This window comes from Kryptolebias marmoratus, linkage group LG12, assembly GCF_001649575.2.
Source record: "Kryptolebias marmoratus isolate JLee-2015 linkage group LG12, ASM164957v2, whole genome shotgun sequence".
In the NCBI taxonomy this organism is placed as follows: Eukaryota; Metazoa; Chordata; class Actinopteri; order Cyprinodontiformes; family Rivulidae; genus Kryptolebias; species Kryptolebias marmoratus.
This window is the reverse complement of record NC_051441.1, coordinates 19,938,439-19,950,160: the sequence shown is the minus strand read 5'-3', so window position 1 is coordinate 19,950,160 and position 11,722 is coordinate 19,938,439. Positions and strand designations below refer to the sequence as shown.

Here is an 11,722-nt window from a genome sequence, read left to right as displayed (position 1 = left end):
ATATATATATATATATATATATATGTATATAGTAAATTTTATTTCCTAATATCTGTAATGATCAAATTTATGTTGACCCAAAAATATATTTTAAAAATTAGTAATTTATTTCTTATTGAACATCAGCTAAATCGGGGATGTGCTACAAAACCTGGATATGTATGGGTCTGAAAGGTATCATAAAAAATTGTCAAAAAACAAAGCAATTGTTGATCAGTGGGATTTTCTGATTTACAGTAAATTGTTGTTTCTTGTAACTGATAAACAAAAAATAAATAAAGACATTTTTGAACTGTCTAAATAAAAATCCACAACCAATCCAAATAATAAAATATATATTGCATTACCAATGTCTGACCTTTGTCCAAACCTCTCAGATTCATCAAAGCAGTGATGGAATTTGGCTCCTTTTTTTTTTTTTTTTGTGCTTCAGATCGTTTGTGCTTCAGATAACAGCGAGCGAACTAGCATGGAAGATTTGCCAAATCTTTTACCCCAGAAGTCCCTCCTGACGCACCCTGGGCTCGAACCTGCAGCCTCAGGATTACAAACCTTGGTACTAAACACCAATTCTCCCTTCACTGCAACCAAGTAATAAAGTTAATTGTTCAAAACATTGACATGTACAGTACAAAGACCTCAACATCTAAATGTACCATATAAGTTAAAGCCAAAATTGCAAGAGCTGTCATGGATTCAAGTATTTTTGAATTTATTTTGCTTTTGGTTTTTTGTTTTGTGTTTCTGTAAGTGTTTTTACTTGTTTATCTTGTGCTGAGTTATGTTCTTGGGTTATTGGGCTTTCTGTGTTTTCCTGTCACCGTTAACCTGTCATCTCCTCAGTAATTTTTCGGTCTGCCTGCCACGCTCACCTCCTCTATTCATTTTCTTCCACCTTCTGTTCTTTAAAACTGGTCTCTTTTCTTTCATTCCTCACTGGTTCATTCTTGTGGGCTCTTCGTGCCCTTGTATTCTTTGCTCCATGTCACATTTAAGCTTTGTGTTTTTTGTTAGTTTTTTGCTGCCACATCAGCCTTTTGTTTTTCCTTGTTTTTGTTAATAAAGTAGTTTTCTTTTTATATCGTTATGTGGCTGTGTTCTGGGTTCGCCATGCTCGTCCATAACAAGAGAACCCATAAACTGGTTATTGCTGGCTTCAATTTTGAACAAAGCCTTTTGAGATTCTTTGCATATCTTTTTTAAGTTGATGGTTTAAAAGAGGTGTGTATGAACCCAACCTCAAAGCAGTGTAACCTTTCCTGGAGATTCTTATTGTTAACACGGTGACACCTAACCTCTCTTCTGATTTTTTTTTCTCATCATGCAGCACCCTGAATACATCTTCCTCAACTCTTCTGATACAGTTATAGAAAACCACCCGGAGCATAATAAGACTGCCTCGAACAGAACTGTGCTCTGAGGACCAAAGTCATACTGCAACACTGTGGCAAGATACAAGATACTACTTCTTTGGATATGAGGATCAGTTCTTTGCTACTTTTTACCAGTACAGAATAACCAGCTTTTAAAAATGGAGTACGTCAGGACTTGAGCACCTCGTCCAAGGGAACTGAAGTGCAAGAAAGACCAGACCACTCTATCAAACAGGAGTAAGTCCGATAAAAGGGTTTTCATTTAACTTATTCTTCTTCTGTCAACTTTTTTTTTTTTTCACTTTTTTTTTTTTTATACTTTATTTTTAATTGTCAGGTTTACATTTTTATACAGCACAAAAGTTTCCAAAAATATGAGAAAAAAATAAATAAATAAAAAAAGGGAACAACAAACGACACTCAGAACAAATAGGTCACCAAGGGAGGGATACTGCGAAGCAAAATACCTAAACCACACACACTAATTCGGCAAGCAGGTTACAATGTACTTAAATTTTCATGAAGAGTCCAACAGGCAAGGGATTTGTCCAAATTTACCAGGTCCCATCCATCCCCCCCAGCACCCCCTCACATCTTTCACCCCGAGTAATGTACAAATAACACTCAACTTACTTTCAAGTTCTTATATATAAACCATTTATACCAATATTTTTCAATTTTGTCCTGTTGTAGTCTGAGGGAGAAGGTAAGCGTTTCCATATGACATATTTCTTCTACCGTGGCTGACCAGTCTCTCACAGTCGGTGGGCTCCCGCTGAACCATCTTCTTGTTATTGATTTCTTTCCTGCTATCAATAATATTTTCAAAAGATACTTATCTTGAGCGTTGAGTTCATTTGGTAGATTACATAAATACATAGTTTGAAAATTGTGCCCAATTTCAAAACCAAGTATTACTTTTATTTCTTTAACTATAGTTAACCAATAGGGATAAATCAGCGGGCAGCCCCAAAATATGTGAAAGTGGTCAGCCATCACATTATCACATTTTCTCCAACAATGCCCAGTTACTGCCCTACCGGTCTGAGAGAATGTTCTTTTGGGGGTTATAAAGAACCTAACCATATTCTTCCATGAAAATTCCCTCCAAAGTCTTGAACTGGTGGTGGTGGAGTTGATTTGGCAGATGTTTAGCCACTCCCCCTCCGTTAGTGTTATGTTCGCCTCCCTTTCCCATGTATTTTTGATATATAGTGTTGATGTTTTTTTATTGGCTTCCAAATACATGTATAGTCTAGACAGCCTCTTCTTATAAGATTTGCCTTTGTATGCATTGATAAAAATACTAATGAGATCCTGGTCATTTCCTTCCACTATTTTAATGTTTTTATTAAAGTAATCCCTGAGCTGCAAGTATCTGAAAAAGTCTCGTTTATCAAGGTGAAATTTCTCCTGTAGTTGGTGGAAACTTTCCAGATGGGTACCTGAAGAGATCATGCAGTATGATTTCATTCCTTTTCCAGTCCATTCTTTGAATGTCAAATCAAGATGAACTGGCGCAAAATCCCCATCATGCTCAATCCATCTTAGTAACCGCATTTTCCTCTCTAAAAGTGGGTTACGGAGCTCTTTAAACCAGACGTTGAGAGGGACTTTCGTAAAAGCACACAACTCATCTAAATATGCACTTTTGAGTCGTTTGTCCCCTAGCAGAGCTTGAAGGGGGATGTCAATTTGGCTTAATTCTAGTTCTTTCCATTTGGCTTCATACCCCTCTTCACACCAATAGACCGCAAACTGAAGTTGCGCTGCTCTGTAGTAATTTTCCAGACATGGTAGTGACATTCCTCTATCTCTTGGTAACTGTAATGTTTTGTAACGGACCCTTGGTTTCTTATTCCGCCATATAAACCTGGAGATGATCCGGTTCCACTCATTGAACTGCGTGGTAGGGATTTCTATTGATAAAGATTGAAAAAGAAATAATAGCTGAGGTAAAATAATCATTTTTATGATTTCTATTCTGTTGTACAAATCGAGGGTCAGGGGAGCCCACCTGTCAAAATCATCTTTAATCTTATTAGTCATTGAACCATAGTTAGCGTCATATATTTTGTTTAGCTTTTTAGTAATATTAATGCCTAAATATTTCATTCTTTTTGTTTTCCAATTAAATTTGAACCGATTACTAATATCGTCTCGGGGTGAGTAGTTGAAGCACAGGGTTTGGGTTTTTCCGATGTTTAATTTATAACCTGAGTAAAGTCCGAATTGGTGGAGGCAGGACATGAGGTTGGGCAAACTGGTATCTGGATCGGACAAGGTCACCAGAACATCATCAGCATATAGACATGATTTGTATTCTCTTCCCTTAAACAGGATTCCCTTAATTTCTGGGTCCTCCCTGATGTTTTGAGCAAGTGGCTCTATGAAAAGTGCAAAAAGAATTGGACTCAGAGGGCATCCTTGCCGGCATCCTCGTTCCAGCGGGAATGTATCTGAAAGGCCGCCGTTTATCTTAATCCGGGCTACCGGCGAATTGTACAATGATTTTAAACAGCTTATAGTCGTACCATTAAAGCCAAACCGTTGCAGAACCAGGTATAAGTATTCCCACCTTACAGAATCAAAGGCTTTTTCAGCATCAAAGCTAATTGCTAACGATTTCAAGTTGTTTCTGTTCATAATATCAAACAGGTGCAAAGCTCTCCTCACATTATCCTGAGTTCGTCTGTTTTTGACAAATCCTGTCTGGTCCGCATCAATCAGTTCAGGGACAATATTTTCTAGTCTGCTGACAATTATTGAAGTGAATATTTTATAATCAGTGTTCAAGACAGAAATGGGTCGGTATGAGCTGCATTCAGTTTTGTCCTTTCCTGGTTTTGGTATAACCGATATTATTGCTTGTTTCCAGGATGGGGGTGTCTCGCCTCCTTTAAGCACATGGTTAAAACAATTTAGCAGCAAAGGTGTTATAGACTTCCTGAAAATTTTATACCATTCGGCTGGCAGCCCGTCTCCACCTGGTGACTTACTTGTTTTAAGGTTTGAGATGGCTTTATTGAGCTCTGCAGGTGCTATGTCGGCAGATAGACACTTGTTTTGCTCTGCGCCAATTGAAGGAAGGTCCAGGGAGTCCAGAAATTGTTTTACTGAGGGGAGTTCAGCTAATTCGGGTTGACTATATAGTTTTCTATAGTACATTTCAAATGATTTATGTATGTCATCTGGTGAGAAGCACATCTGGTTGGAGTCAGGGTTTTTAATTTTAAAAATGGATCTGTTTAGTTGCTGTTGTTTAAGTCGCCAGGCTAATATTTTTTTTGCTCGAGGTCCGTTTTCATAATAGGTTTGTTTAATATATTTGAGGTTAAGTATCACCTTGTCGTTGAGTTTCTCATTTAGGTTCGCTTTTATTTCAGTAATTTGCTGTAGTAGGCCAGGGTCTTTAGTTTCAATATGTTTCTGTTCTAAAATGTTTAACTGTTTAGTCAGGTCATTAAATTGCTCTGATTTTTCTTTCTTCTTCCTTGATGCCCACATTATCATTTTCCCCCGTAATACTGCTTTTGCCGCATCCCACAATATACTTGGAGACATCTCTGTGCTGTTATTAAAGTTTACATATTCTTCAAATTCCTTGTTAATGAATTCCTCAAATTTATTATCATTCAATAGACCTGTGTTAAGTCTCCATATTGTTGTCTTTGGGTGGGAGTCTAAGTATAACTTCATATATACTCCAGAGTGATCTGACACGTCCCTAGTGCCTATTGTACAGTCTAAAACCCTATATCTGTCTGCTCTAAACATGAAAAAGTAATCAATTCTTGAGTAAACGGCATGTGGGTGAGAGAAAAAGGTGAACTCCTTAGCCAATGGGTGACATTCCCGCCAGACGTCAACTAAACCTATCCGTCTAATCATTTTTTTAAGGTATAGGGAATCTGAGTTGATTTTCTTTAGAGGGTTTGAAGAATCCAGGGAGGGGTGCAATTGTGCATTCCAGTCCCCTCCGCAGATCAGAACGCCTGATGTTTCTGCCAATATGAGATCAGATACTTTATCAGTAAATGTTTTGTCTTGTCCTGGAGGTCTATATACATTGAGTAAAGTTACTTCATTTGTATCCAATCTTCCCTTCACCAAAACAAAACGACCTTCTTTATCTGTAATTTGTTTAGATACCTGGAAGTCCACCTTATTTGCAATTAATATTGCCACGCCCCTAGTATGTCCATTTGAGTCGGAGGAGTAAAATGTATTTTTAAAACCCATTTTTTTAAGTTTTTCATGGTTCTCCTTTGTTAAGTGTGTTTCTTGCCAGAAAATGATTTGTTGCTGTTCTCTCCTCATCTTAGCTATAAGTTTCCCTCGTTTGATAGAATTTTGTAACCCGTGAACATTAATTGTTATAACTTTATATTGCTGGTGGAACATGAATCTTCAAATGAACAAGTCCCTCTAACTTACACCTCCAGGGTGACCTTAACATTATAACATATAAAAAAACACACACACATAACAAAGTTGAAACTTGAAAACGTGTAAAAGGAACGACTTCCAAAACAAAGTGACTCAGTAAGGAGTCAGGGGTGGAGAGAAAAGTCCCCATGAGACTCTGCTCATGGGGGGTCTCTCCAGTGCAATCTGACATAGCTCAGAATGAGTGTAAGCTCAGTGCACGATCGGAGCCCTTGAACCAGCTCCCAAATCAAAGGTCATATTTTATATACATTTTCCACAATTAGTTACGTTGACATTAGCGAGGGTTAAATGAAACATTAATAAATCGGTGTCTGACAGTGTCTCTTTACGAAAATATTCAGTTGGTAGACCACATGCTGGATCAGACCATCATGAGTGTTTGTCTTACCATCAAGGTTTTAACTAGGAGAGGCAGCTGCGCCCCCCGCCTCGCGGCGGAATCCACTGAGTTTTTCCCGTGCTCTCTCTCCGTGTCGTTTGGCCTCCACCTTCTCCCAGGATAAACTATCCAGTTTCTCCATCAGCGCTGCCGTGGGGGGGCCCTTGTTGCTGCCGCAGTCAGGAGCGAGGCCTCTCTTCTGCAGGTCCTTCATGGCGTCTGCCGCGCTGTTGTACGTCACCGGGCCACCGTCAAAAAACACACGAAGCTTAGCTGGCGGCGGGGTTTGGAAGCGGAGACCTTTTTCTTTCAAGAGTTTTCTGATGGGGGCGTAAGCCTTCCTCTTCTTTTGGGTCTCTGCCGGATAGTCCTGGTCGAAATAAACCCGCTGCTGGTTAAGGCGGATCTCTCCTTTCTTCCACGCGGTGCGAAGCACCAAATCCCTGGTTGTGAATGCCAGAAAGTGGATGACCACGGAGCGGGGAGTCGCATTCTGCGGTGGTTTAGGACCCAAAGCCCGGTGGCAGCGTTGTATAGCCAGATCTGTGTCCTGGAGTGACAGCTCAGTCTTAATGAAACGCTCCATAAACTCCAACACGTTGTCTCCCTCCGTATCCTCCGGGATCCCAAACACGCGAATGTTGTTTCTCCGTGAGCGTGCTTCCAAGTCGGTCACCTTAGCTTGGAGTTTCTCCTGGTTGCTCATGGCCTGAGACAGCACCTCTTTCGCTGCTGCACTCCACTCCTCCATTTCTGCCACACGTTGTAGTGACTCCTCCGCTTTCTTTTTGTTCTTTTTAATGTCCGACGCTATTTCGTTTAGCCTTCCATTAATTTCCTCTTGAAAATTTCTTAGTTCTTTTTTCATATCAGCGGAGAAGCTGTTGCGAAAGCGGCCCAGCTCTTCTTTCATGTCTCCACGGATGGCTACTATTTCTTTGTGCACAGCTCCGATGCTAGCTTGAAGCCCGTCCATAGCCACGTGTTGCTCACATTCGCCGTTGTCGCCCACTTCTTTAAAGGTTTTCCTGCCCGTTTCTTGTGTAGATTTTTGTCTAACGTCACTTTTTAACGCCTTTGCCCTTTTCATTATAAATTAAACGTTCTTAGAGGGTTGATTCTTCTCTGGCAAAGGAAATTTAGCCGACCAGTTGGGAGCCCAGGTTCAACGCATCCGCTCACCTCTACGCCATAACCGAAAGTCCCTTCTGTCAACTTTAAACTAATCCAGGGCTTAATGATGTGAATCAGACTGAAACAGGAGAGATGTGTGTGTGGACACTGGGAAGGACAGAAAGAAAGCTATCAAACAGGAACCAGTAACTGAATGTAATGTTTGACAGCAAATTCAGGTGAACTGAGTCACCAGTCACCAAAAGCATTTTGTGAAGACAATAGACTGCATTGGTAGATTAAATGAGCTGAAGTTAATCAGGAATGTAATTAGAATAATGTTTGAGCCAATGCTAAGTTGACAGACATTTCATAAGTGTGTTTACTACTGGTTGTGGATGTTGCAATGCCTTTGAATCACAGCATCTGATAAACCTAACCAAATACGTGTTCGGAAAGTGAAAGAAGGGTGCAAATGTGTATATAGTTGTTTTATAAATAAAAAAATACACTTTTAAAAAATCCATCTATTAGGAAAGACAATTTATGCACTTGCCTAATCTACACCGTTCAACCCATACTTGTGTACAAAAAGTGTGCACAACCATACCTCAGTTTTTAACATTTTATCATTTAATTTCTTTTTATATCCAGTTTGACTATGAAGGAGATGCTGCTTAAAAAGGTTTTAAAGTCAGTCAGTGAGGTTATTTAAAGCAAATGACTGGCTTATTTTGGATCCTATATACCAAGGGTTTTCAATTAAAAGTCAGCACGGTTCACCTAAATACAGTTTTCTCAAGCAAAGGTTAGAATATTGGCACTTTCCATTTTTACCCAGAAGTTGGCTTTTCCAAGTTTAAAGTTGGAAAAAAATCACCTACCAAAGTTGTTCCTGAACAGCCCTAGTCTCAAAATCCAAGGTGGCTGACTCCCCTGAAAAGTTGATAGCTACAGTTATAAACATATTAATTTTATTTCTGGTTTTTTTACCTCATTATATCAGTCATGTACAGTACATATTACTGTCCAAACACTATTATTGAACATGTTTTTACAGAGTTTAAATGCCTAGAGCACAGAAATGTGTTGCTAATGATTCTTGGATAACTAAATTAGCCTAGTCACTGAGTCCTGGCTTCCATCTGGAACAGGGTTAGGTCAGATTTGACATTATTCCCAGATCCCAATTCCAACTTCTAAGATAAATGAAACATAACCTACATTTGTCCATATAGTGTATATGGACCCAGCAAAAATTACTATATTGGCAAGAAAAAAGCACGCTGATTAAAATTACCATAAATGGAAGAATACATGAACAAGAAAACAAAAGCAAATAATTTTCTTTCTTAAAATTTAACGATCAACGTGGGTGCAGATAAAACTTATTTGGGTAAGGATTTGGACCACAAACTGTCATTTGAGGGGCTCTGCAATATACACTCTTTGAACAAATAGAAAAAACTGGCTTCAATATTACTGAGCCTTTAACAAGTCTGCTTTATTTGTATATTTTTTTTACTAATTTATTGTTCCCTCTGCCAAGGAGGTTATGTTCTTGGTAGTGTTGGTTTGTTTGTCTGTCTGTAAGTAAGATTTCTTAAGAAAACGTATGAACAGACTATGATGACATTTTTTCAGGAAATGTTGGGGTTGTCACTAAAAAACGAGTAATTAAGTTTGAGTGGTGATCCGGATCAGGATCCAGATCCTACAGTTTTTTTTAATGACCCTATGGCCTTGGCAGAGGTTTGGGCTCTCTGAGTGCTTCTACTTGTAAATACATCGTGTCTGTGTGTGCACAAGAGATTTCTGGCATGCAGCTATTTTTAATTTACATGTTTGATGCTCAATATGCAAAAATACAGACTGTACTATTCAAAAGGAGAGGATGTGAAAGTAACTGTTAGTTAACATGACTCTAGAGCCTCTAGAAACATGCAGCTTACATTCAAGCATCATGTAATCGTTGATCATACTATTATGATGTACAGAAAGCTTCCTTTGTTTATCAAGTGATCATGTGACTTTTGTTAAAGGTTGAACATTTTCTCCTAAAATAATCAAAATAGTTGTCTCATGCTCTGTATAACTCGTCCGAAAGGCAAACAAAACTTGCCATTCTGTTGCTACAAAAAATAAAAAAATAATGGAGGACTGAAGGCCACTACTGATTGACTGGTTTAGTGAAGTCTTCATACTGGCTCTGCAGGGACCCTGTTGGAGCCCTAAGAACACAACAACACTTGGCAGTCTAGAAGAATAAGAGGTGACAAGGTTTCGGCATGGTCTTGGGTTCCTAGCAACCAACTATTCCATTTATTATTCTCCTGGGCCTCCTAGGAGAGCTGAGTAGCTTGCCATGCCCAGCTATTCAAAGAATGTGCCTTTTTGTGTCCCTAATGGAGCCAGATACTGGCATCCTTGGCGAGCTGCCTTTGACTGTTTTGTGCAATTCATAAGTGTACCATGGAAGCCGTCTGTGTTCAAACCTAAAAACTTAATTTCTAGTGTGGTGTGATGTTCTGGCTCTTGCTAGCATTTGCCCATCTGTATACAAAACATGGAAAACTGATGTCCTTCATGCCGCATGCCATAAAAGACTATAAAATGTGCTAAATGTGCTAGATTACAACATCATCTTAAAATGCAACCATAATTGGCATCACTCTATACAAAACAGTTTTGTTCTTTCACACAGAAAAATGTTACTATTACCAGTGTAGTAAAGCTTTCCTTGACTTGTGTTTGTGTGGTCAAAACTCTGTTCCTTTTTTTGTATTTCCTGTATTTGAAATATATGGAATGTTTAAATCATGTACAAGGTTATATCTGTTTTCCTATCAAATACAAAAATACAACAAGCAGAACATGTGTTGCTTCCATTTCTTCAGTGTTTTTGTAAAGCATTACATTTCATTACACGCAAGATTCATTTTTTTTTGTAGGCTCCTGTCTGTAGGTTGACCTCTCTGACTGGTTGATTGTAGACTTCTTTCACAAATCTTACTCCTGTGGAATAATCAGAGGGATGGTGGCTAGAGACTATTCCAGCGATCATTAGAGAAACTGGAGCCCGTACAGTCCGATACAGAGCTAAGACATAGTTATGCATGCTAATGCTAACATTTACAGGTATTGAAACTGGTTATCAATCAATCAACCAACATTTATTTATAGTCCTTTACAACAGCCAAACGGTGCACAAAGTGCTTCACAATACAAATGTTAAAAACAATCAATAAAACAACACAAAAATGCCAGAGTGCCACTAGGTACTAAAAGCCTGCCTGAATAAATAAAAAAAAAGTTTTAAGATTAGATTTTAAAAGAGACAGATCAGTGATAGAGCGCACATCCTGAGGAAGTTGGTTCCACAGTCTGGGTGCAGCGACCTAAAAAGGCCCAGTCACCCCAGTGTTTGTATTTAGATTTAGAGACAAAGAGTAAAGATCTAATAGCTTATCTTAACGTCCTCTCTTACTCACAGAAAGCTGCTAGATCAGCTAAATAAGGGTTGGCAAGACAGTTAAGATCTTTAAAAGTGCCCAATAAAAGTTTTAACTCAATTCTAAAACAGACTGGAAACCAGTGGAGAGAAAACTGTGGTGATTTGGGTTGGGTTTTTTCTGTGTTATGGTTTTGTTTTATTTTTATTTAGTTTGTTGGTTTGTTTGGTTTCTGTCTTGTCTCTTGTTTCATGTGCTCCTCCTCAGTCTCTCTCTCTCTTTGTCTCCCTGCCAGTTGGATAAACTTTTGCTCTTTGGAATACAAATGTACAAGTGCTTTTCAACTTTTTCCAAACCAAATCATTAATTATATTACATGACTCCATGTGCCAGGTTTTAAAATTGTGTACTCCCTTTTGCCAGATGATGAAAACTTGTCATTATATTCAACTTTTTCTGGTATAAATTTAATCCAATCTTCAAATGGAACTTCAAGCTGAAAATCTGAACATTGTTCAGGAGAAGTGGTGTCTGAGTCAAACTCGGTGTCCACAGGGCTTTCAGGATCACTTTCTTGATTTATTTCCAAGCATGACCAGATGTTTTGTCTGTTTAGCTTTACAAATGTGTACAGACTTTTTGCAGACATTTTATTTCCCAACTGCTGACTTATTTCTGTCCAGACAGCGGCAGCTGGAGTGGCTATCTGGCCGTTTTCTAGGATAGCCTCTTTTGACTTGCAGAGAACTCCGAAAAGAGACTCTCTGTCTACTGCTGGCTGTCGAGGCATCTAGTTAAAAAATAAAAAGGCTTTGATTAGCATTGCTTAAAACAATTCTTGCCTACATGATTTCAAAGAAGCCACAAAACATTGGTATTCTAGCAGTGTCTGCACAATTACAATAGTCTTGAACTAAAAAAAGTAAAGTTGGCTTTCATAGTTTAATTTCTAA

General features: G+C 38.7%; 1 protein-coding gene across 1 annotated transcript in view; it reads left to right on the top strand.

Moving 5' to 3' along the window:
- The window catches only part of LOC108249308 (A-agglutinin anchorage subunit-like), a 34,367-nt gene extending 24,177 nt beyond the window's left edge, over positions 1-10,190 (top strand). The window contains exons 14-15 of the mRNA XM_025002083.2: positions 434-556; positions 1,328-10,190. Of these exons, the coding sequence (XP_024857851.1) occupies positions 434-556; positions 1,328-1,420 (216 nt within the window). The 3' untranslated portion in view covers positions 1,421-10,190. The remainder of the gene's footprint in view (positions 1-433; positions 557-1,327) is intronic.
- Positions 10,191-11,722: the final 1,532 nt, after the last annotated feature.